This window comes from Meriones unguiculatus, chromosome 7 (genome assembly GCF_030254825.1).
Source record: "Meriones unguiculatus strain TT.TT164.6M chromosome 7, Bangor_MerUng_6.1, whole genome shotgun sequence".
NCBI lineage: Eukaryota > Metazoa > Chordata > Mammalia > Rodentia > Muridae > Meriones > Meriones unguiculatus.
Genome location: NC_083355.1, coordinates 6,457,920 through 6,483,041, shown reverse-complemented (window position 1 = coordinate 6,483,041; position 25,122 = coordinate 6,457,920). Strand labels below are relative to the sequence as shown.

Sequence of the window (25,122 nt, the reverse complement as noted above, 5' to 3'; positions counted from 1 at the left end):
TCACACAGCTAGTTAACCCTTCTGAGGTCAGCGTCCCCATCAGGAAAGTAGGAAATGTTAGCAGGCCTTGCTGTCTCCAGGTAGAATCCTGCCCTATTTTGTCTTGTTCTGGCATCGCTTCTGGAGAGCTCTGTCCTGCTCAGCTGTATTGATAGACATACATGGCCTCCTTGGGCTGGGACTGTCACCTCCCGCATACTGAGGAAAGTAGAGCCTCTCAAACCCTCCAGAACTGTCACAGCTGTGCACCCCTTTCCTACAGTGTGGCCTCCTTGTGTGGGGGAGGGCTAGCAATAATGGGGCTTGGAAAAGGATGCGATACCCCCATCCCCACTTCCTGGATAGGCACTGTTCTTGCCCAGGGCTATTGGAACAGAGCAAGGGTGGAGAGAGCTAGAGGGGACTGATGTATGGCTGAGGCCTATAGATTGTACCAGGTCCTTTAGCCTTATCCCTCCTGGCTGCCGGGCATCACTCCTCCTAGAGCCCTGGGGAGGAGGGAGGAGCAGCCCCATGTGCCCTGCCCCCAACTCTCACCATGTTCCCTCCCCCTAGGCACTGCGGGTAAATGGCTTAGAGCAGCTGTGCAGCAATCTGGCCAGCGAGCACCTGCAGCAATTCTCCAGCCAGAAGCTGCTGGCCCAGGAGGAGGTAGGGAGCTGGGCACTGCCCCGTACAGAGGCCAAAGTAGTTCGCTACCCTCCATGGTGGGTGAAAAAGGCTCAGTCCTTTTTTATTTTTATTTTCCCCCGAGACAGGGTTTGTCTTGTAGACCAGGCTGGCTTCGATCTCACAGAGATCCGACTGCCTCTGCCTCCCCACTGGGATTAAGGCGTGTGCCACCACAGCCAGCTGGCTCAGTCCCTCTCAACCTCCGTTTACATATGCAGGAGGACTATAATCTCTCCTGCAGCTCTGAGGTTCTCCTGGCCCCAACACATGTCAGTTACTAAGCACTGCTTGTTCCTAGGAGGAGTGCCATCGCGAACAGCTGAGCTGGGTCCCCATCCCCCAGCCTCCCAGGCAGTCTTGCGTGGACCTCCTGGTGGGACAGCCCCATAGCCTCCTAAGCATCCTGGACTCCCAGACGTGGCTACCCCAGGTAAGAGCTGTCAGGACAAGGAATTGGGGGGTGGGGGGTGGGGAGATGGCTAAGGCCACCAGGACAGAGCCAGAAGGGTTTCCTTTCCTGGGAGACAAACAGGCTATAGGGTCCAGAGACACAGCCATTCTGCACAGTCTAGGAAGAGTCCCGGACTCCCACCCTCAGGCCTGTCCCCGTGTCCCCCCAGGCCTGTCCCCAAGGCCTGTCCCCATGTCCTGTCCCCCAGGCCTGTCCCCAAGGCCTGTCCCCGTGTCCTGTCCCCCAGGCCTGTCCCCAAGGCCTGTCCCCATGTCCTGTTCCCCATGTCCTGTCCCCCAGGCCTGTCCCCGTGTCCCCCCAGGCCTGTCCCCGTGTACCGTGTCCTGTCCCTTAAATTAAGGCACTTAATTTTATGTCTGGGTGTTTTTCCTGCATGTATGTATGTGTACCATGTGCATGCTGGATACCATGGAAATCAGAAGAGGGTGTCGGATCCTGTGGAACTGGGGTTAGGGTGGTTGTGAGCTGCTATGTGGGTGCTGCGAGCAGAACCTGGGTCCTCTGGAAGAGCAGCAAATGCCCTTAACCACAGTGCCGCCTCTCCGGCCCCTTTGTTTTGTTTTTGAGACAGGAAGTCACGTGTGTAGTCTGGGCTCACCTTGAACTCCCGATCCTTATGCCTCCATGTCCCAACTGCTGGGATTACAGGCATGCAGCACCAACAGCATGCTACAAATGCTTCCTGGTTAGTAACTGGCTACCATGTATAAGCACTTTCTGGTACATGTCCGCCTCTGCCTTCTTACATTTGAACTTCTGGAGAGAGCAGACAGTCCTGAATGGCAAGTGCAGGCAGTGTGACTTATTTCTGTCCTCTACACTGGACTGAGCTGCAGGTCGGCTGGGCCTGTCTGAAGGACTCCAATTCTACCTGTGGTACACCGGCATTGAGGGAAGACAGGATGGATCAGTGTGTAGGGACCAGACTAAGGGAAAAGGTCAGAGACAAAAGACTGATTTCTTCCCTTCCTGGAGCCCAACAGAGGGGGAAAGAAATGTTAAGAGCTGGAGAGGCCAGGCCAGCATGCCTTTAATCCCAGCACTGAGGAGGCAGGGGCAGATAGGCCAGCATAGTCTACAAATGGAGTCTAGGACAGCCAAGACTACACAGAGAAACCCTGTCTCAAACAACAACCAACAAAAAAAGAACCAAAAAGAAAAAGAAAGAAAAGGAAAGAAAGAGAGAAAGAAAAGGGAGGGAGCCTGGGGTCCGGGGCGTGTTTAGTTCAGTGGTAGAGTTTTGCCTGCTGTGTGTAGAGTCATGGATTCAGGTTGGGTAGTGAGTGCTGCCTTTAATCCTATAGTAGGGGGATCTCTGTGCACTGCAGGCCAGCCTGGTCTACAAAGTAAGTTCTAGGACAGCCAGGGCTACACAGAGAAACCCTGTCTAAAAAAAAAAAAAAAAAAAAAAAAAACAAAACAAAACAAAAAAAAAAAAACTGAAAGAGAGAGAGAAAGAAAGATGAAGAAAAACAGCATCAACTCCACCTGACCTGAAGTGGTGATGAGCATCTGTCTGTCAGCTCTCGCAAGACGGAAGCAGGAGGAATGCAAGTTTGAAGCCAGCACAGCCTGATGTAATTAAAAAAGAAAGAGGAAAAAGCCAGGCTGAGCTAGGCAGTACATTCCAGGCTAATCTGGCCTATGAAGACTCTGTTCCCCACAATAAATGCCTAAGAATCCCAGATGTGTGGCTGGGCGGGCAGCTTTGTGGAGTCGCAGGAACATGTGTAGGACCCAGACCTTAGGGAACTGAGGCTGGGGAGTAGACACCAAACATAAAGTGACCCTGGGATGACACTACGGCTCAGTTGGAGGAGGGCTTGCCTAGCAGCCACAGAGCTGTGGGTTCAATCCCCAGTGTGTCGGGTGAGGTGGTGTTTTTCTACAGAGCAATCCGAGGCAAGCAACCACCATGGGGAGTGCGGCTGTTATCTGTTTACATTCCCTCACAGAGGGGTCGGGAAGGGTCAGGAGACCTCACCAGTGTCCAGCCTTGCCTTACCGAACACCTGTTGTGTGCATGTGGCCTCGGGAAAGGCTAGCACTTATAGCCAGAGAAGACTATGGAGAGGGCTTTATCTATGCAGCTATAGGAAGTCATCGTCCTGCTGTACGATTTTCTGGGGAGGAGCACCCCCCCCCCCGTAAGTGACCCCTTACCTGAGCGCTCTAAGTAAGCCAGGTAAGCTAACCGACTCCTCAGAGTAAACTTTGGTTTTTCACTGGGACGTTAGGAGAGGACGCAGACAATGCCCACTCCCCCCCTGAGAAGGATGTGACAAAGCTCTCCCTGGGATCCCAGCTCTCTAGGTAGAGACAAGCAGGTCCTTCTCAGCGGCAAGGTGAGCTGGAGACTAGCCCGGCCCACGGGAGACTATTTCAGACAGCAAAACAGCCAGTCATGGCAGTGCACATCTTTAATCCAACCTCCAATCCCCAGCATCCTGGAGGCAGAGGCAGGTGGATCCATGTGAATTCAGAGCCAGCCTGGTCTACATAGGGAACTGTCCCCAAAACAAACAAGACAATGGAAACCTTATCACAGGTGTTTCTGAAGTCCCAGGATCACTTTTTTTTTTTAATCTGTTTTATGTGTATGGGTGTTTGTACTTGGTCCTGAAGAGGCCATAAAAGGGCATCGGATCCCCTGGGACTGGAGTTACAACTGCGGAGCCACCATCCATGTAAGGGCTGGGAATTGAACCCAGGTCCTGTGGCAGAGCAGCCAGCGCTCTCAACCGCTGGGCCATCTTGCCAGCTCTTAGGTTATATAAAGGAACCTGTAATAATTTGTTAACCTTTTATTTGTTTTTGTTTTTGTTTGTTTGTTTTTTGAGATAGGACTTTTCTGTGTAGCCTTGGCTGTCCTGGACTTTCATTGTAGGCCAGGCTGACCTTGAACTCACAGAGATCCGCCTGCCTCTGCTTCCCTGAGTGCTGGTACTAAGGCGCGTGCCACCAAGTTGAGCAGCTGAAGTTGTGGGGTCTGTCTGGAATGGTCTTGACATTTGTGGGGACCAGCAAGCCTGTACAGAGCCCGAGCAGCGTGCAGCTCTTTCCTTTCCAGGCCACGGACCACACTTTCCTCCAGAAATGCCACTATCACCATGGCGACCACCCCAGCTACGCCAAGCCCCAGCTGCCCCTGCCTATCTTCACGGTGCAGCACTACTCCGGGACCGTCACCTACCAGGTATCTGTTCCTGGGCACAGACTCCAGGGTGAATCAGCTCCCCCTCCCAAGCTGAGTCACCTAGCAGGTGGCAACGTCCTGGAGATCCCTTCCAAGACGGGGCGGGGTAGCTCCAGCTGAGCCTCGGGCCACACCCAGTTCCCAGCATTAATTATCCTTCCTAGGTCCTCAGGTAGAGGTGGGGCCTGGTGAGCTCCTCCCATTCATGCTGGATTTTGTTTTTTACGTTTGTTTTTAATTACTGTCTGTGTGGGAGGGTGAGTGCGCTAAAGCCCACACGTGGAGGTCAGAGGACAACTTCCGGGAGTTGGTGTGAATGCCTGGGGTTGAACTTGGCTCCTCACACTCAGCGGCAGCTTATTACACAGCTTGCTCGCTTAGCCACTGAGCCATCTCTCCTGTTCCCTTGACATTGCCCCCTGACTTTTAAATTTCTTACTTCATGTATGAGTGATTAGCCTGCATGCGTTTGTGTCTCATCAGTGTGCCTGGCACCCTCAGCAGTCAAAGGGGGCATCAGATCCTCTAGGGCTGGGCTTACAGTCGGTTCTGAGCTGCTATGTAGGTGCTGGGAGTCAAAGCCGGATCCTCCGAAAGAGCAGCCAGTGCTCTTTTTATAATGTCTTGATGTTTTAATTGCCGTTTTTAATGTCTTGATGTTTTATAGTTGTTGGTTTTGTTTGTTTTTGAGACCAGGTCTTACTACATAGACCAGGCTGGCCCTGGACTCACAGAAATTCACCTGCCTCTGCCTCCTGAACGCTGGGTGAAAGATGTGTGCAATCACACCCAGTCCATCTAGTTTTCTTATATAATACAGACACTGTTCGCAGTGGGCTGGACCTGTCTCCCAAAGGCTGGAATTAAAGGCATGAACCACCTCCCCTGGCTCTTGTTTTGTTTTTTTTGAGACAGGGTCTCATATTGCCTCATCTGGCCTTTAACTGTCTTTGTAGCCAGGGATGAGCTTCTGATCCTTCTGCCTCCAGTCCCCAAGCGCTGGGGTCGCAGGGGGCAACGCTGGAACTCAGAACCTGGGGCTCGGTATGTTAGGCAAGGGCTCATCCAGCTGAGCTACAGCCTGTCCCTGAGGCTGGGTTTTTATGAAAAACAAAAAGACAACCAGAAGGTGGTATTGCACACCTTTTTTGTTTTTTTTTTTTAAGATTTATTTATTTATTATGTGTACAGTACTCTGCCTGCATGTGCGCCTGCACTCCAGAAGAGGGCACCAGATCTCATCCTAGATGGTTGTGAGCCACCATGTGGTTGCTGGGAATTGAACTCGGAACCCCTGGACGGTTCCCTTAACTTCTGCGCCATCTCTCCAGCCCGCACACCCAGCTTCTTTCAGAGTTGTTTCACCTGCCTCCTCTCTTGCAGGTGCACAAGTTTATAAACAGAAACAGGGAGCACCTGGACTCGGCCATGCTGCAGGTGCTCGCGCAGAGCCAGCTGCAGGTGACCATGCACTCCTTTCAGGTCCACAGAGCTTATCCCCCATCGAGCCTTGTGGGGCTGGGGCTTAACAACCTGGATGGAAGAACGAGCGTGCAGGGGTCTAGTGTTGAGGGCTGCCTGCCCTGGCTCCCCGGGAACTATGTGATGGGTGGAAGGGCCCAGGATAGAAACACCCGAGACTCATTTCACCCCACAGCTCGTGAGCAGCCTGTTCCAGGAAGAGGAGCCGCAGGCCGGGACTGAGCAGAGCAAACCCACGCTGGCCTCTCGATTCCAGAAGTCCCTGGGGGACCTGCTGGCCCGGCTAGGCAGGTGAGAACTGGACCCCAGCGAGTTGCATGGAGAGTGGCCTGGTCTCTGACTGTGCCCCCTCCACTCAGCAGGAGCCATGTCTATGTCATCCACTGCCTCAACCCCACCCCCGGAAAGGTGAGCTCCCTTCCCCCAACCTCACCCCTGCCCTTCTCAGCCGCTCCCCTCCTCTGAGACCCCCTCCTCTCAGCCCTGCTCTCCTGACACCAGCTCTCCTCGGCTGTCTCGCTTCCCAGCTCCCAGGCCTCTTCGATGTGGGACACGTGGCAGAGCAGCTGCACCAGGCTGGCATCCTGGAGGTCATAGGCACCCGAAGTGCCCACCTCCCTGTGCGAGTGCCCTTCCAAGTCTTCCTGGCAAGGTAGGGGTCTGTGGTGAGGTAGCTGAGGGCCCAGAACCTGAGGCCAATAGCTGAGGGGGACACATGAGCACATACATACACACTCACATACACACACACACACACACACACACACACACACACTCACTCACTCTCTCTCACATACTCACACACATTCCTTTCCCTATTTACTTCATCTTGTCAGAGCTGATGCCATACTGGAGATGACTGGGACCCTGCCTACCCTGGGCCCTTTCTATGCAGCCAAGTGGGCACAGCAAAGTGGTGAAGTCATGACCGAGTCAGTGAGATGAGGGAGCATGGTTAGCAAAGCCTTTCACGCTGAAAGGGTATGGCAGGTGCAGAGGCAGCCTCGGGGAGCAGGCGGGTCATGCAGGGAGGACAGTGAGGGTGTGGCAGCTTTTGAGGGAGAGCGCAGAAGCAGCTAGGAAAGTTGGTGACTGGTTGTGTTGTCTATTTGGCCTTGGCTTGGACCTGCCCCCCCCAGCCACCCTGTAAGGCTGCACCCCAGGGCTCTAGCCACTCTCTGCCTGTGGCCATCTTAGCCTGGGGACAGGCTGGCTGAGGGGTGGAGCCTGAAGCAGGCAGTAGATGAGTCATGGGTGCCTGTCCTTGAGAATGACAGGTGAGAAGGTTCTGTCCTTGCCCTGGGACACTTGCCAAGTCAGTGACTGTCACCTCTTCCAGGAAGCTCTGAGCCCTGCATAGGGGAAGGAGGAGTACATGGTCTTCCCCGAATTGGCCCGTCTATTGAGCTGCTGCGAGGTTCTGCCCCGCCCTCCGCCATCACATGTTGAGACCTAGTGTGTGTCAGGCACCCCGGAAGCCACAGGGCCACATCCTGTTGCTCCTCTAGCCTTGCCTGGCCTTGTGACACCATCTTTTCTGTTTGACAACCTCTCCCTTCTCTTGAGCAGAGGTCTCCCCTGCCCGCTTCTCTGCCCAGAGCAGCACAAGTTTTACTGTCAGGGTGACACAACCTGGGATCACCTGAGAAGAGAGTTTTGTTTTGTGTGTGTGTGTGTGTGTGTGTGTGTGTGAGTGAGTGTGAGTGAGAGAGAGAGAGAGTTACATGCGCACTGTGTTGCTTGCACAGGCCGGAACAGGGAGTCAGATCCCCTGAACTGGAGTTAGAGGCAATCGCAAGCTGGCTGCCATGGGTGCTGGGAACTGAACCTGGTCCTCTCCGAGGGCAGCAAGTGCTGCTAACCAGCGTGAGACATCTCTCGGCTCTGTGGAGCCCTGGCTGTCCTGGAGCTCACTGTGTAGACCAGGCCAGCCTCGAACTCAGAGATCCACCTGGCTCGGCTGGGATTAATTAAAGGTGTGTGCGCTGCCACCCACAGCTGGAAGACAGTCTTACTGAGAGATTGTCGGGTGGAAGCGGCCTGTGGAAGACTCTCTTGATTGATAATCGAGGGAGGGAGACCTAGCCTTTTGCAGCTCTTTGCAGCAGTGCTTCCCCTAGGCAGGGAGTCCCGACTTGCATACGGGCAGACAGGCTTCTTGAGTGCAAGCTTTCATCTGTGCTCTTGACTGTGGTAGGATGCGATTAGATGCTTCAAGTTCCCGCCCTGATTCCCAGCGCCTGTGACTGTAACCAGAACTGTGCGCCATGTAAACCCCTTCTCTCTCGCTTTCTGTTGGGGTGTTCTACCACAGCAAACTAGGACACAGGGTTTCCTAAGCTGTTGATCGATCCGGAAACTGAGTAGTTATCAATGGGGTCAGCTGTGAATCAAGTGTCTAAAAGGTTCTTGCTCCACCGACCTCATCTCTGTTCCTTTGGGACAGGTTCCGAGCCCTGGGGTCAGGGAGACGGAAAGCTGTCTCTGAGCAGGAGAGGTGTGGTGACATCCTCAGCCAAGTGCTGGGGGCAGAGTCACCACTCTATCATCTGGGAACCACCCAGGTGAGTGTACACGTGCAGGCAGGACGGACCTGCATGAAGTGAAAAGGCCCCTGCTGGGCTAAGCATAAGTAAACTGGCCATTCTCAGTGGGGGGCAGATGGGGAGGGGCTGGCTGGCAGGCTACCCCCGTTACGTTGTGTGACCAGACGTGGGAAGGCTGAGGCCAGAGCAGGCATGCCCCTGTCTGCTTCGCCCATCCCCTACCCCCTACCCCCAACCCCCAACTCTCCCCCAGCCCACGTAGCACGCCTCTGCCCACAGGTCCTACTGCAGGAGCAGGGCTGGCAGCAGCTAGAACTGCTGTGGGCTCAGCGGCGCTCGCAGGCCCTGCTCACTCTCCACCGTGGCCTCAGAGCCTGTATCACGCGCCAGCGCCTCCGTTTCCTGCCCCGGATGCAGGCTCGTGTGCGTGGACTCCAGGCCAGGTGAGCAGGCACAGGAGTCCAGGAACAAAGAGGGGTGAGGGTGGGGGAGGCTGGGGGACAACCTCTCAAGGTGGTGGGCAGAGTTGGGATGATGTGGGTCTCGGGGGCAAGTTGACCTGTCCCAGAGTGTCCCCGAGTCATCCCTTCGATCCTGGACTCTGACAGCAACCGGGGCAGCCTGCTTGAACACCATCCCAGAGCGGGAGGCTCGTTGCTGTTGAATCTGGAATCTGGCCTCTGGACTGTCTTTCTAGTCTTGACTGGTTTCTGCTCTGCTCTCCACTGTGCTTCATTTCCCTGAGATCACCTTGCTGTAGAGCCCAGGATGTGTTCCAACCCCTGATCCTCCTGCCTCAGCCTTCCGGATCTGGGATTATATCCACCTACCCCCATACCTGGCGCCCTACTTTATTCACCTGGCAGTCACCCTGTCCACTCTGGCCAGGTGCTAGAGGCACAGGAACCAAAGCAGCAGAGATGAGGCTAGCCATGGGGGAGGGGGGGAGTCAGGTTCATAGAGTAAAGGCGTCTTCGACCCAAGGCTGACTTGAGGGCTGAGAATGAAATGAAGACAGTGTCAGGGCAAGGAACACCGTCACAGGCAACCATTGCTACCATCTGTTATTTGTTGGTTTGGTTTGGTTTTTTTGAGCTGGGGTTTCTCTGTGTGGCCCTGGCTGTCCTGGAATTCTTTGTAGACCAGGCTGGCCTCAAACTCACAGAGATCCACCCTCCTCTGCCTCCCTGAGTGCTGGGATCAAAGGGGTGCGCCACCATCCATGCCATCACTCTTTCACCACATAAACCGAGGTGCGGCGCCCAGGAGGCAGCAGGTCCCTGCTCCCCACGCCACCACCCACACACTCCCGGTGTGTTTTCAGTCTGTGGACTCACCTATTCTGAGTGTTTCCTGTAAGCCATCTTCTGTTCCCATTCCCTTTATGCCCGGCCTAATTTACTTAGCTTTCCGTGTTTTCAGAGTCTGTGTTGTAGCGTGGATGAGAACGTCATCTCTTTGTGGCCCCACCGTTCAGATTCACAGCCTGTTACTCCCATGACGAACGCAGCTGTTAGATGCAGCCATCCTGCTCTCTGGCTGTAGGTGTTGGGTCTGTCCCTGTTGGAGAACTGCCAGGCCACGTAGCCATTCTCCGTGCAGCTCCAGGGACCTGCCCCGCTGGCTCTCTCGGGGTTCACATCTGTCTGTATTCCACCTGACGATGTGAATGCTTCCGCACATCCTTGCTGACTCTTATTCCTGGTTTTGTTTTGCTTCTCGAGATAGTTTCATTATGTAACTTCCATTGGCCTGGAACTCACTATCTACACCAGGCTGGCTTCAAACTCCCAGATCCATCTGCCGCTGCCTCTTGAGTGCTGGGATTAAAGGATGCAGCTCCCTAGGCCTGGTTCATGATGCTTGTGACTTGTTTTCTCTAGTGACTGGCGATGCTGGGCATGTTTTCATGTGCTTCCCACTCATTTGTGGAGATGTCTGTTCTAGTCCACAGCCTCTTGTCTTGTTGCATTGGCATTTTGAAAAAAAAAAAAAAGTGTTTTGTTTTATGTGTTTTTGCTGCATGTTTGTGTGGTATGCGCATGAAATGTTCTCGGAGGACAGAAGAAGGTGTCAAACCCCCTGGAACTGGAGTCACAGATGGTTGTGGGGCTCCATGTGAGTTCTGGGAACCCAGGTCCTATGTAAGAGCAGCAAGTCTTCTCTAGGCTCTTGTTCGGTTGCTCTTGAGACAGGGTCTTGCTGTGTAGCCACCATCCTCCTGTCTCAGCCTCCTGAGCACTGACCTTACGGACATCCGCCACACCCAGCTCTCCCACTGCTTATCTTATTTTGTGTGTATGAGCGTGGCCTGCGTGGGTGTGTATGCACGACATGCATGCCTGGTGCCCACAGTTTGAGAACAGGCATCCGCTTCCCTGGCATTGGGGTTATGGAGAGTTGTGAACCATTATGTGGGTGCTAGAAACTGAACCCCGGGTCCTCTGCAAAAACAGTAGGTTCTCTTAGCCACCCAGTCACCCCCAGGCCCCTCCCGTCGCTGTCCTTAAGCTGCTCAAGAGTTCTCGTGTTTTCTGCATATTGGGCCACCTAACTCTGTGACTTGATGGTTTTCTTCTCCGTGCACCGTCTTACCTTCTCTGTACTGTCCTCTGACGTATGAGAGTTGTGGGCAGGCTGCTGGGTTGTTTGATCCGTGGATTGACTTTCTGTGCTGGGATCAAACCCAGGCACTTGAACACGCTAGGAAAGTCCTCTGCAATCAAGCCGCAGGCACTCAGCTGTGCGTGCACTCACTGTGCACGTGAGCCGCAGGCACTGGACTGCAGAGTGCCTGTGTGTATACAGTCTGAGTGTGCACGCACTCATGGATGTGTGCGTGTGAATGTGGAAATGTCCCTGTGTGTGTGGAGATCAGAGATTGACACGGAGTCTCTTCCCCAGTCATTTGTTCTCTGCCTTCCTGTCTGTCTGTCTTTATTTGAGGTAGGGTCTTGCTATGTAGCCCTGGCTATCCATAAACTCACTTTGTAGACTGTGTTGTTGGCTTTGAATTCATGGAGATGCTCCTGCCTTGGCCTCCAAGTGCTAGGATGAAAGACATGAGCATGATGCCATGCTTTTCTTCCCTTTTTCTCTTTCTTTTCCTTTTCTTTCTTTTTTTAAGACTGAACCTAGACTTGCCGATTCAGCTAGACTGGGCAGCCAGTGAGCTCCAAGCGTCCACCTCCTCAGAACTGGTGCTGCCTTGTCTGGCTTCTATGTGTGGGTGCTGAGGACTAGAACTCAGCTCCTTATCTTTGTGCAGCAAGCACTTTGCCAATTAAGTCATCTTCTTGGCCTCTAGACTTCTTCTTTTTATTTATTTATTGTATGTGTGTGAGTGCTTTGCATGTATGTCTTTGTATCACATGTACGCCTGGTGCCCGCGGAGGCCAGAAGAGGGCTATGTAAATAGAATACCTTTGAGAATTTCCTGGCTATGAGAAAACCAGGTTCCTCAAAAAAGGGCTCCTGAGCAGGGTAAGTATTTAAAAATAAACCTAGGGTCTGGAGACATGGCTCAGTGTTAAGAGCATGCTCTTACGAATGACCAGAGTCCAGTTCTTAGCACCTAGGTCAGGTGTCTCAACTGCCTATAACTTTAACTCTGAGGATCTGACGCCCTCTTCTGGCCACCTGTGACTCCTGCGCGCGCGCACACGCGCACACACACACACACACACACGTATAATTAAAAATGAAAATCCTGAAAGCTGTAAGTGGTAACACATGTCTATACTCACAGCACTCACAGGGAGCAGAGGCAGGTTGAAGGCCAGCCTGGTCTACATAGTGAAGCGTCTGAGAACAAAACATTTCCTGGTTTATCATAGCGTTCTATTCTTTACTGTTGCTTTTGTTATACTTCGGGGGCATTCACCGATCCAGAGTCCATTTTTACATTCATGTCTAGGTTTAGAGAGGGTTCAGGTACCAGGAAAGAAGTATAAGTTTCGAGGCCCCACACTCCTCCTGATTACTCTTGTGGCCTCCAGGAAGCGATACCTCCGGCGGAGGTCAGCTTTGGGGCAGCTGAACACCATTCTCCTCGTGGCTCGGCCACTGCTCCAGAGACGAAAGAGGCTGCAGGTGAGAGGGTTTGGGGTGGGGGCTTCTGGGTTGCAGGGAAGCTCAGGATAGAAGCCAGGAAAGCTTGGCTGGCCAAGTGGCCAGAATGCTGACAGCCTGAACTTGCCAGGACTGAAACATCAGAGTCCACAGCCTCCATTTCCTCTTCTGTCTGGGACAGGCTGGGTGCTGATGGCTGTTGTCTTACTTCATCTTGCTCACCCCCCTGCACCTCCAGGCCTGGCTCCCATTTTTACTTCTTTTTGTTCCCTCCATGCCGCTGTGGCCCTCCTTTTCTGCTCCCCCTCTTTCCTGATGACTCCAATTGGAGGGCCATAAAGCCACTCAAAGGTCAATGCCCACATTCTTTCCCCCCTCCCTGGCTCCTCCCGAGTTGGACTTTGTCCTCTGGGACCATTTACTCCCTTCTTCCTTACCTCTTCCTGGTGCCCTAGCAGATAGGCAGTGACAGGCCTGGGGACGGTGAACTTGGAGAGGGGTAAGGGTGGGTGAGGTCAGACTGTACCCCTTTGGTTCTTTGGCATTCCTTTTCTATCATCACCGTCTCCCGGGGTCAGGGACCAGGGGTGGTGACGAAGACACTGAGCTGCCGACACTGGGGCTGGGCTGCTGGTGTCGGGGCATCAACTTTACTGGATCTCTCTCCCACAGCATTCCCGTGGCCCTCACAGCAGGGAGGCCTGGGGGAAAGTGTCAAGGATGGTGAGTGATCTGGAAGCAGGGGTCCTGTGTGGCACGTGAACACTGAGCCTGGCACAGTGTGGGGGAGGGTTTGATGTGTAGGGTGCCATCAGGGGTCCTGCCCCTCATGTGCCAGCTGAGCAGAAGGCTGGGGACGCTCTTGGTTTTTCTCAGAGGCTCTGGAGACCTGGTCATTTGTTCCCAGGGTGCGTCTTTGTACTTTAGGGATGTTTATTATTCTGGAGATCTGGGGAGAGGGGTGCACCCTGTCCTTCTCAGCTGTCCTTTACGTCTCGATAATTGGCTCTCTCCACCAGGACCTCGGACGCTTGGAGATCCCAGCCCAGCTGGCTGCTCTGCTGGAGGCAGCAGCAGGTGAGTCCGATTTGCCTGTGGGGAGCCGTGCTTACTCTGCTGCCTCTTTCCCTGAGCCAGGGCACGCTGTCCATGGTGGGTGGCGCCTGACGGGAAAAGTGGGACTCTTGAGTGTCCCAGGCCACTCTTATGCTCCTTCCCAGGCCACCAGGCCACCCTGGCTGAGAGCATCACAGAGTCCCTGCCACCTGAGGTTCCTGCCCGGCCCAGCCTGACCCTCCCTCCAGACATTGACCAGTTTCCCTTCTCCAGCTTTGTGGCTGCCAGCTTCCAGGTAAGGCCCCTCAGGGTCCAGCACTGGGAAGCTCCAATGTAACACCCGCCAGGCAGAAGCAGGCCCCCACCTTCTCCCTGCCTCCCTGTACTTGGAAAACACTTACACAGAAGTTTGTGACACACAGGTTTACGCTGGCCACGCCTTTATTGTTTCTGTGGTATTGTCCTGCGTCAAAGCTTTGTCCTTAAAGAAGGTTTAATGAGGGAACCTTCCAGGCCAGAGGATTAAATACAAAAGCAGGAGTCATATCCGCATGATCCCATATTAGTTTAATTACAAATTTAATTTTATTTATTTATGTATTTATTTATTTACTTACTTATTGATTGAGACAGGGTCTCACTATTTTGTAGCCCTGTTGTCCCAAAACTCACTATGTAGACCAGGCTGGGCTCAAACTCAGAGATCTACCTGCCTCTGCCTCCTGAGTTCTGGAATTAAAGGTATGTGCCACCACACCTAGCTCTATTTTAATTAAAAAAAAAAAAAAGAAATTGACGGCTGGGTTCTTACTTTGGTAGTCCTGGCTGGCCTGGAACTCCTCAGAGAGATGAGCCTGCCTCTGCCTCCCAAGTGCTGAAATTGAAGATGTGGGGCACCGCAGCTGGCTTGGAGTCAATTTTCTAATGAGAGAGTAACTAAAGAGTGGGGAGATCCTCATTGGGCAAGTGCTTCCTGAGGACATGAGTTCGAATGTCTAGCACCTATGTAAAAAGGCAGGCATGACCGTACATATCCGTTACCCCAGTACTATGGACCAGATGCAGGTGGATCTCTGGAATTTGCTGGCCAGCCAGCCTTTGCAGTTCTGTGACAGACCCTATGTCAAGGCAAACAGGAAGATGCCTGATGACCTCCTCTGGTGCATACCTGTACATGCATGTCCATGTAACACACATGTGTGCACACATAGGCTCAAGTTTTCTCTCTCAGGGTACGTGCTCCTGGGGCCCTCTTGAGGAGTGGCTTCTTTGGTCAACTCAGAGGACAAAGACTCTGTCATCTTCCTTCCCTGCAGAAGCCATTTCTGCCTAGACCCGGGCAGCTGTTGGATGAGCCCCTGACCCGGCTGGATGGTGAGAACCCTCAGCAGGCTCTGGAGATCAACAGGGTGGTGAGTGATGCCCTGAGGAGGGACGGGGTGGCCAGTGTGAGGACTAGGGAGGTGCAGGGGAGCCCCGAGTTTTCTGCCTTGGCTTTTGTTTCAACAGCTGCTGCGGCTCCTGGGGGAAGGGTCCCTGCAGCCCTGGCAGGAGCAGACCATGGGCTTGTTCCTGGTGCGGTGGGCGCAGCAGCGGCCCGGACTTCGGGACGAGCTCTTCAGCCAGTTAGTGGCCCAGCTGTGGCACAACCCAGATGAGCAGCAGACCCAGCGTGGCTGGGCTTTGATGGCAGTCCTTCTCAGCTCCTTCCCCCCTACGCCTGCCCTGCAGAAGCCGCTGCTCAAGTAAGAAGCCCAGTGGGTAGGACCCTGTGAGCGGGCCCCACCTACCTACCTACCCCACCAAGCCTGCAGCCGCTCTCCTGTTGTTCCACAGATTTGTGTCTGACCAGGCCCCCTGGGGCATGGCTGCATTGTGCCAGCACAAGCTGTTGCATGCTCTGGAGCAGACGCCACTGGCTCCCATGGCCTCAAGGGCCCACCCACCCACGAAGCTCGAGTGGAAGGCTGGGTTGCGGCGGGGCCGAATGACCCTGGATGTGTTCACGTTCAACGGTGAGGCCTGCCTCCCTCAGCCAGTGGTGCTAGCCCTGGCCTGGCTCCCTGATCTCCTCCTGCCTTAGCCATCCCACTGACTTGCCCTTTGACCCTCATGTCTCCCTGCCTGCTCAGTGTGGGGACAGTAGCCACTTACTGTCAGGCCGGAGCCCTCTGTCCCTCATGGTCCCTCTATCCCCCCACCCACCAGAGGAAAGCTTCTCTGCAGAGGTGGAGTCCTGGACCACGGGCGAGCAGTTTGCAGGGTGGATCCTACAAAGCAGGTATGGGAGCTCAGGATGGCGCAGCGCTGACCACTGACTGCTGTCCCCGCTCTCATCCCCCTAGCCCCAGCCTATTCTCCCACTGTATGAACCCCAGGGCCCAGGGATGCACTGTTCCTCAGTGAATAGAAAGGGAAGGTTTTAGGCTAGATGGACAGGCTCCAACTCTCCAATGGTAGATCCAGAGAAAACAGATATTCTAAATGAGGGGCTGTGTGAGAGCATAAGGCCCAGATCCTAACTCCTTAGTATCAGAGCCCGGAGAGAAACAAAAGAACGTTGAGGTACAAACAGGGGTACAGCCTGAGGCTGAGTGAGGCTGAGCTCCTGACTCACACGTGGGGTGGGGACATCATCAGGAAGGGCCGCCTCCGGCAGACTGCTCCCCTTCCTGGCGGGTACCCATCTGTCTGTCCCTCTCCCTGACCACCTCCACTTCGCACTCTTGTCCCACCCAGAGGCCTGGAGGCGCCCCCTCGTGGCTGGTCTGTGTCACTGCATTCTGGGGATGCTTGGCAGGACTTGGCTGGCTGTGACTTTGTGCTGGACTTGATAGGCCAGACTGAGGACCTGGGAGACCCAGCTGGTCCCCACGGCTACCCCATCACTCCTTTTGGTTTGTATGTACCACCCTTCTGCCCTTTGCCCAGCTGGTAGCCCCCACAGCCACCCTGCCACCCTGCCCAGCTGGTAGCCCCCACAGCCACCCTGCCCAGCTGGTAGCTCTCACAGCCACCCTGCCACCCTGCCCAGCTGGTAGCCCCCACAGCCACCCTGCCCAGCTGGTAGCCCCCACAGCCGCCCTGCCACCCTGCCCAGCTGGTAGCCCCCACTGCCACCCTGCCCAGCTGGTAGCCCCCACTGCCACCCTGCCCAGCTGGTAGCCCCCACAGCCACCCTGCCTTTGCGTAGATGTTGAAGGCCGAGTCCTCCCAGCTGACAGTCTGGGCTCCTCGTAGAGGGGACGCCCACAACAGTCCCCTTAACTAGGCCCACTGTTTCCCCACAGAGCCGAGAACATCCCTCCAGCCCCTGGTGTCCAGGCTCCTTCCCTGCCTCCAGGCCTCCCTCCAGGTCCAGCCCCAACGCTTCCCAGCAGCTGCCCTCCAGGTAAGGCACCCTGAGGGTGGCGGGTGCTGGGAATGGGCTCAGCGGTGGCCTCTCACCCCAGTAGATGCAGCAACTTCCTCTTGCCCAACAGGTGAGGCCAAGAAGCCGGGAAACCTAGATGGCTTCTTGGACCATCTCTTTGAGCCAGTCCTCTCCCCAAGCTTCAGTGTGAGTGGCTTACTCACATCCCCTTTACCCTGGCGCTGGGGCTGGGCCTGAGGAACAACTCCTGTTCCTCCCAGGCTGTAGCTCTGACACTGAACACTTGTCCCCTCAGGACCTGGAACAAGGCTGGGCCCTGAGCAGCCGCATGAAGGGAGGGGGCTCTATCGGGCCCGCCCAGCAGGGCTACCCCATGGGTGAGTGGAGATGGCATCTCCCTAGCGTGCCCCAGGCCCAACAGCACAGGCCAGGGTGCTGTGACTCTGCAGGCTGCTGAGATTGGAGCCCTGGCCAGTACCCTGGCAGCCAGTGCTTTTCTCTTTGCTTGGGGATAGAGGGAGGAGGGGGTATGTGGTGCCAAAGAGACCTGAGACCCTATCCCCTTAGTGTACCCAGGTATGGTGCAGACGCCCAGCTACCAGCCAGCCATGATGCCCACACCTATGCCCATGATGCCAGCAATGGGCACAGTCCCAACCATGCCAGGTGAGACTAAGTTAAGGGCACCAAGAGAGAAACTGTCAGTACCAAAGGTGGCACATGGTGGGGGGTGGGGTGGGGGGGTCCTGCTGGGAGCCCAGATGGCACCTGGGATCGAGAGAGTCAGATCTGGCCATGGCACTCCACCTGCTCTGGACATCTGCTGTTCTTCACAGCCGTGATGGTGCCACCCCAGCCACAGCCTCTGTTGCCCAGTTTGGAGTCGAGGCAGCTGGCACTACAGCAGCAAAGCTTCATCAACCAGCAGGCGATGATTCTGGTGAGAACTGTGGCTGGGAGGTGGGGCTACCTGGGGAGTGTAGGCATGGGGGCGGGGCTAGCCTAGGCTTTACTGGGCTTGCCACTCCTTTTCCTAAGGCCCAGCAGATGACCGCACAAGCCATGAGTCTGTCCCTGGAGCAACAGAACCAGAGACGCCAGCACCAAGTTCAGGCTTCTGGGGCTCCCTCCCAGTCTCCACCCTCAGCCACTGCTCCCAAGCCCAAGAAGCCTTCCGCTCCTCAAAAGATGCCACAGAGTGACCTAGAACCTTTGGATGTTTGCTTTAGAGTAAGGAGCCAAGACTAGGCAGGGCTCTGGCCTGGTCTGGTGTGTGGTGGGTGGCCAGTAGACTTCAGACCTACCAAGATGAGAGACCAGGAAGGGAGCCAGGAAGGGTCTGAGAAGCCACCAGAACAGGATGTTGTGAGGACGGGGCTATGGCTGGCTGAGGGTGGCTGCTCTTCATTGCTTCCTTCTGCCAGGAGGACCCTCCAGAGGAGCCTGAAGGCAGGCCTCAGCGCCCCAAGAGCTTCCAACAGAAACGGGACTATTTCCAGAAGATGGGTGAGGATGTGCAGGTGGCAGCGATAGGGGAATTGAACCACTGCCTGTAGCTTGGGGAGGGGAGGCTGCACCCTACTGGCCTGCCACTGTAGCCTGTCCAGGAGCCTGGGTAAGCAGCCTGGACAAACACAGGCGGCAGAGGCTATCTGTGGTGTTTACAGGGCAAGAGCCGATTAAGGTGAAGACAGTGAAGCCTCCAGCCAAGGTTCAGATCCCCCAGGAGGAGACAGAGGATGACGAGGAAGAAGCGAGAGCAGGTGGGTGTGGTGGGCTGCTGCTCCTGCGGTTCCTGGAGCGGGCACAGTCTTCAATTGTCTTTTCTCTTCCTGGCAGAGCTGTCCCCTCCTCCTCCCCCAGTTGTGAAGAAGCCATTAAAACAAAGCAGGACCAAAGCGGTAAAGGAGGATGAGGTGGAACCAGCAGAAGAGGAAGTGCCAACCCAGGGCAGGGCACCTGCCGTGCACAGCGCCAGCTCCACACCTCAGCACCCCCAGCCCCTCAAGAAACCCACAGCGCACAGCTCCGACTCCACACCTGAGCGTCCCCAGCCCAGCAAGAAACCCACAGCGCACAGCTCCGACTCCACACCTGAGCGTCCCCAGCCCAGCAAGAAACCCACAGCGCACAGCTCCGACTCCACACCTGAGCGTCCCCAGCCCAGCAGGGAAATCCGCAACATCATCCGCATGTACCAGAGCCGCCCAGGTCCTGTGCCAGTGCCTGTGCAACCCACCAGGTGGGCCCCAGGGTCTGGGGCCCTTTCTCTGCTGGGGGAATCGTCCTGTGCACTAGTAACACTCTCTCTTTCTCTCTCCCATGAGGCCTGTTAAAACTTTTCAGAAGAAAAATGACCCTAAGGACGAGGCCTTGGCTAAGTTAGGAATAAACGGTGCCCACTCGCCCCCATCGGTGAGCCCCCCACCATCCTGTCCAGGGCATGGGCTGATCTGCTCAGAAGTCCTGGGCTTTCGGGTTAAACTTGGCCTTGACCGTAGGCTCGTGGCTTCTTCTGCAGACGGTGTCACCTAACGCAGGGAAGGCTTCTCCGCCAGCTGTGGTTCCTCGACCTAAGGCTCGGCCAAGACTTGAGCCTTCCATATCCATCCAGGAAAAGCAGGGGCCCCTTCGGGACTTGTTTGGCCCATGTAGCCCAAACCCGCCGGCAGCTCCGGCACCCCCACCCCCACCAGCACTCCCACTGCCTCTGCCTGAGGAACCCAAGACCCTTTCAGCGGAGTCTCGTGGTGAGGGATCTGTTCCCAGTGTCGAGCCTCTTTGGGTTGGTGGCAGCACTCATGACAGCCTCTTGGGACCCATGGCCAAAGTCATTCCCCTTTGGCCGAGGCCAGCTGTTTGGGCTTCTGGACTTTGGAGCCTTGGATTCCCCATTCCTATTCAGGACAGGGCTGAGGCACCTTGGAGGCTGTCTGGCACTAAGCGACTGACCTTTATAGGGTGTTGTTCTTGATGTGCATATAACAAGTGGTTTTTTTTTGGGGGGTGGGTGGGTGGGTTTAGTGGTCAGGGACACTAGAAAATACTCAGGGCAAGATATGAAGGCAGGAGATGGTCCCCAGAGTGACAGTTGAAGGTGGTTGGAGGCTGAGAAAAACGGGCAAGCATGAGGGTCTCTGGCATGCCAGTTCCAGGCCTCACCTGAAGGCTCCTCATTCTTCCTCGCCAGCCTTGACAGAGCCCATGGATGACAAGGGCATCTCCACGCAGCTCCACATGCCCTCTGGTAGCGTGTGCTTCTCCTACGCCAATGCACCCTGGAAGCTGTTCTTACGCAAGGAGGTGGGTGGACGTGGGGGTGGGGCTCAGCCTGTTGGGGCAGGCAGGGCAGCGGCAGGCTGTGTGAGATCCTAGCCCCAAACCCCAGCGCATCCCCTTCCACTCTCTCAGGGCTGGTTTTCCAGGCTGGGCCTGGGAGGGCAGAGGTGGGCACGGGAGGACCCAGCCTGGCATGAGCCCTCTTTTCTACCGTGCTTTAGGTGTTCTATCCCCGGGAGAACTTCAGCCATCCCTATTGCCTCAGCCTCCTCTGCCAGCAGGTGAGAGCCTGGCCACCTCCAACCTGTCCACAGACAGACTGCATCCCAGGGCCCCTTTCTCAAACCTGGGCCTGGCTAACAGCCCGTGAGCAGCACAGTAACGGCTGGTACTCAGGGCAGTGCCTGTGGCCAGCGCTGCCTCACAGTGTCCACACATGATGGGGACGGTGATCAACTCAGTTTCACAAACGAGAGGGCTAAGCAGAGTGTGTGTGGCACAGGCTGTAGCACACTAGGTCCTTCATAAATGGTAGCTATTACTTGGTCCCTTTTGGCAGGGCGGTGTATCTCAGCTGACACACTATGCCAAGAGCAGCAGACCAGGGTACCAAAAAAAAAAAAGTGTGTGTTTGTGCAGTGAATGTAGGAGGGGGAGGGGAGGCATATAGGTTTGGACATGATCCAGGGCTTCGGGGGCCCTGCTCTGTTGTCCTCCTCCACCCTGCCTGTCCCACCTGTGTCTCCAGAGGGACCCAGCCAGCACTGCTGGGTACGTAGGCACCACCACCAGGCCTTCTGCATTACACACCCATGGCTGCTGTGGGTGAGCTCTAGTCTCAGGCCCTGGTGCTGACCACCTTGCTCGGCCTCTAGATCCTGCGGGACACCTTTGCAGAGTCCTGCATCCGGATCTCCCAGGATGAGCGGCACAAGATGAAAGACCTTCTGGGTATGGGTCCTGGGAGCTGGGGTGCAGGGGCTGGGCCTGCCCTCGAGGGCAGGTGTCATGGGAACAAGGCTATCGTGGACCCCACAGGAAACTTGGAGGTGGGCCTGGACTCCCTCGACGCTGTTGAAGACAGCATCAAAAAGCGCATTGTGGTTGCTGCTCGAGACAACTGGGCCAACTACTTCTCACGCATCTTCCCGGTGTCGGTCAGTGATGCTGGCTTAGGGAGTGTGACACAGCTCATCGTGGGGACTCTGTATTCGGGGCTTCTAGGTGTCTGGGCAGGGCCAGGGGCATGACGGGTCCACTTGCCTTCCCGGCAGGGCGAGAGCGGCAGTGATGTCCAGATGCTGGGTGTGTCACACCGGGGGCTGAGGCTGCTGAAGGTGACCCAAGGCCCCAGCTTCCACCTGAACCAGCTGAAGACCCTCTGCTCCTACAGGTGAGCTGGCCCAGAGTTGGACTGGGGTGGCAGGATTGGTCGGTAGCTCACACCCTGGCTCTCTCCACAGCTACGCCGAGGTGCTGGCTGTACAGTGCAGCGGCAGCTCCACCCTGGAGCTGTCACTGAAGGATGAGCAGCTGATTCTGCGCACAGCCTGGGCGAGGGCCATCAAGGCCATGGTGGACCAGTTCTTGAGTGAGCTCAAGAAGGCAAGTGTGGGCTCTTGTGCTCTGCCTCGCTTCCCTGGGTCGGGGAGTTTAGGTCAAGGTCCCTGGTACTTCTGGGTACTGGATGGGAGGACGCCCAGGCGGACGGCAGCTCACCCACCTGCCTGCAGGACTCTGGCTATGTCATCGCCCTGCGCAGTTACATCACCGATGACCACAGCCTCCTCAGTTTCCACCGTGGGGACCTCATCAGGCTACTGCCAGTGGCCACCCCGGAGCCAGGTATCCCCAGGGCTGGCAGAGGGAGGCTGCCAGGGGACAGAGGGTCGAGGTAGGTGAACCTACCCAGAGATCTGGCAATGCCTTCTAGGCTGGCAGTTTGGCTCTGCCGGGGGCCGTTCTGGACTCTTTCCTGCTGACATGGTACAGCCAGCTGCTGCTCCCGACCTCTCCTTTTCCCTGGGACAGAGAAACAGCTGGCAGCGCAAGAGTAAGCCACAGCCGCCCAAGGAGCTGGGGCCAGCTCAGGAAGTGAGGAAGGCAGAAGAGGTAGAGTGATGAAGTCTTCCCACCAGGAGTCTCAGAAGGGAAGGGCAGGGCTGCCTCCAGTGCTGCCATGTCCCGTGGCCTGCTGGGCATTGCTCAGTGGTTCTATCATTTACCGTCTCCTGACTCCTCACCCTTGACTGCCCAGCAAGACTGTCAGCCACCCCCCTGACTCTGGTACTTAGTTCTGTGCCTCCATAGAGGATGTGTAATAAATAATGTCAGCTTTCCTGGCTTCTGGCGTCACTCCTCTTGGGTGTAAATGGATATGGGGACCAGGGGCTAAGAGTGGGAACAGGGCCTCTGGGCTAGATGGTGGGTACTGGGGTGGTACCAAATTTCCTGTGCTCCCAGCGCCCCGCCCATCCCAGGAACCCAGAACCCAGCGAGGACTCAGAGGCCACCTCAACAGTCTACAGCTCTTTGTCTGCGGACTCCCACAACTACACCATGCAGGAATTTGCCCTGCGCTACTTCCGGAAGCCTCTTACCTGGTGAGTGCTCTGAACCAATCCCTGTGCCCATCTGTCCTCGGCCTTCCCCAGTACAAGCCCACAGAGCCACCGGGCCATTTCTCTTACCATGGGCTTCATGTTCTGGGACAAGGGCAGGAGGGCCAAGCAAGCAGGGCTGTTTTTCCCTCTGCCCTCTACAGGCTGACCCAGTCCGGTAGAGGCACCAAGGAGAAGGCTGTAGTCAACTTGATCCAGTACACTAAGGCAAGGGGGCCAGGCGGGGGAGGAGTCTGGCTCTGGGATCTGCCTGCCTTCTGACTCCCCAAGGCCCTAGATTCACAGCTAATGCTCTTTGGCCACAGGACCCCATCCAGGAATCCCTCATTAGCTTCAGCGATGAGGATACAAACAGGGAGGCTGTGGCCGGCTTCAAGGGTGAGCGGCTGCAGGCAACCTTGGTCCTCATGGGCACAGTACATTGGACCTGGGCACCTGGCTCCCCCTATCTCTTTGAGCGCTCCCTATTTGCCCATCCTCAAATATAGGAAGCTTGCTCCACTGACTTGTGTTTCTACCCATGGGCTGTGTGGCATCTGGGTCAGGCGATGGGCTCAGCTGACACGGGCACCCTTGGGATTTCTCTGAGCCTACTCCCTCCTCAGCAAAGTTACACAGGACTGCCCTACCTGGTGTGTGTGTTTGGAGAGTAAGGCGTGAGATGTCAAGCGGCCTTAGAGGGTGGCACTGGGCCAGGCCATGCTTACTGTGCTCTGCATCCTGCCTGCAGCTCTGATGCAGTTTATGGGGGACCAGCCTAAGCCCCGGGGCAAGGATGAGCTGGCTTTGCTGTATGAGCTGCTGAAGGTAAGGCCCATGTACTCAGACCCGAGCATCCTCCCTGTGCTCCTGCCTGGGCCTGAGTGGGACTCCCCCAGCCCGTTTCCCAATTGTTTCAAACTACTTTGTCTTCAGAAGGGCTTGTGGCACTAAGTTCTAGGCTATTCTGCTATTGTACAAGCATTTGTGCTTGCGTAAGAGCCCAGGAACACATTCTTTAGTTACTGTGCTTGAAAATAAAGTCCATATAAAGCAAATACTCAACTAGTTTGTATAGGAACAGAGATGAAGGTGGCTTCTAGCTCATATGGCCGCCATCTGTGCCAGCTCTCCATTTTATACGTACGAGAGCGTGTGTGCACAGCACAGCTGTGGAGGTCAAAGGGTAACTTGCCGGAGGCGATTCTCTCCTGTTAGGTGGGTCTTGGGCATGGAACTCAGTCACCACGCTGGGCAGCAAGCACCCTCACCCACCGAGCCGTCGGTAACCAGTTCTACAAATACATTTCGGGACTCGCTGTCTCCGGTTGCTCCTTCTCAACACTCAGCGTGCACTAGGCACCTAGACTCTGTGGAGGCTAAGCCCTGGCGGGGTACAGCCCCACAGGAGAGGCAGCCGGGCCCAGTGGAGGCTACTGCCGAGGCGGGAGCACTGAGACCGGTGCATGGGGTCAGACTGTTCCGGGGGCTTTGATTTTCCAGTCAGACCTATGGCTGGTGGGAGTCGCTGCTCACATCTCACAGGGTCTCTCTGGAGGTTGCTGGATATCCTAGGGGCTTAAGGACAAAAAGATTACTGTGATCACCCCAGGCAAGGCGGGGGGCAAGGGGGTGCTGGCCTGGGCCCAGAGGCAGCAGCAGAGGGGAGAGGTATGTGTGTACGGTGGGTGTGAAGCCAGAGCAGAGACGGGCCTTAAGAAGCAGGTCTGGGCTGGCAGATGTTTTAGACATGGGAGGTCTAAAGTCCTTCATTTCCAAATGGGGTCGCCTGGAGGTAGGAACTGAACCAGATCGGAGAGTGGTAGAGAGGCCAAAAGCATGCAGTAGAGACCAGGAGTCAGCAAAGATAACCAAAACAGCTCAGAGAAGCAGGTTAAAAGGCAGGATCACTACCGGCTCTTGGCTCTTTCGTGAACCTCACAATGCTACAGCACAATTGTGTAGAACTGTTCAATTTCACTTTACACTTGCTTATTCTGCATGTGTGCTCCAAGACTAGAGGACAACCTGTGCTTTCAGGGTGTCTTCCCTGCTGAGGCAGCGCCTGGTCAGGAATGCCCTCATGCCCACGGGCCATTTGCCAGCTCCCTGTCTAGAATTCCTTTTAAGATTCAATCGTGTGTCTGTGTATGCACACGTACAGGTGATTGCACAGACTAGAAGGTGTTTGGTCCCCTGAAGCTGCAGTTCTAGGTGGCTATGATCTGCCTGACGTGGGTGTCGGGAACTGAACTCTTGTCCTCTACAGGAGCACCAAGAGCTCTCAACAACGGGGCCTTCTCTCCAGCAGCCCCATTAGCTAGCATTCTGAAGGCCCTGGGTTCCATCTGCAATGTGGTATAAGAATAAGTGAC

General features: G+C 55.6%; 1 protein-coding gene across 1 annotated transcript in view; it reads left to right on the top strand.

The window, feature by feature from the left end:
- The window catches only part of Myo15b (myosin XVB), a 35,323-nt gene that overhangs the window by 7,239 nt on the left and 2,962 nt on the right, over nucleotides 1-25,122 (top strand). The window contains 42 exon segments of the mRNA XM_060386200.1: nucleotides 556-651; nucleotides 971-1,102; nucleotides 4,215-4,340; nucleotides 5,724-5,801; nucleotides 5,998-6,113; nucleotides 6,185-6,230; nucleotides 6,350-6,474; nucleotides 8,269-8,386; nucleotides 8,648-8,811; nucleotides 12,367-12,460; nucleotides 13,112-13,162; nucleotides 13,459-13,516; nucleotides 13,660-13,790; nucleotides 14,812-14,907; nucleotides 15,005-15,240; nucleotides 15,332-15,510; nucleotides 15,704-15,776; nucleotides 16,235-16,396; nucleotides 16,786-16,886; nucleotides 16,978-17,054; nucleotides 17,164-17,245; nucleotides 17,436-17,534; nucleotides 17,705-17,808; nucleotides 17,907-18,098; nucleotides 18,293-18,374; nucleotides 18,536-18,631; nucleotides 18,708-18,823; nucleotides 18,932-19,110; nucleotides 19,196-19,283; nucleotides 19,390-19,618; nucleotides 20,059-20,171; nucleotides 20,369-20,428; nucleotides 21,023-21,098; nucleotides 21,186-21,304; nucleotides 21,422-21,540; nucleotides 21,611-21,752; nucleotides 21,881-21,992; nucleotides 22,081-22,241; nucleotides 22,611-22,750; nucleotides 22,912-22,975; nucleotides 23,074-23,146; nucleotides 23,499-23,575. Of these exon segments, the coding sequence (XP_060242183.1) occupies nucleotides 556-651; nucleotides 971-1,102; nucleotides 4,215-4,340; nucleotides 5,724-5,801; nucleotides 5,998-6,113; nucleotides 6,185-6,230; nucleotides 6,350-6,474; nucleotides 8,269-8,386; nucleotides 8,648-8,811; nucleotides 12,367-12,460; nucleotides 13,112-13,162; nucleotides 13,459-13,516; nucleotides 13,660-13,790; nucleotides 14,812-14,907; nucleotides 15,005-15,240; nucleotides 15,332-15,510; nucleotides 15,704-15,776; nucleotides 16,235-16,396; nucleotides 16,786-16,886; nucleotides 16,978-17,054; nucleotides 17,164-17,245; nucleotides 17,436-17,534; nucleotides 17,705-17,808; nucleotides 17,907-18,098; nucleotides 18,293-18,374; nucleotides 18,536-18,631; nucleotides 18,708-18,823; nucleotides 18,932-19,110; nucleotides 19,196-19,283; nucleotides 19,390-19,618; nucleotides 20,059-20,171; nucleotides 20,369-20,428; nucleotides 21,023-21,098; nucleotides 21,186-21,304; nucleotides 21,422-21,540; nucleotides 21,611-21,752; nucleotides 21,881-21,992; nucleotides 22,081-22,241; nucleotides 22,611-22,750; nucleotides 22,912-22,975; nucleotides 23,074-23,146; nucleotides 23,499-23,575 (4,782 nt within the window).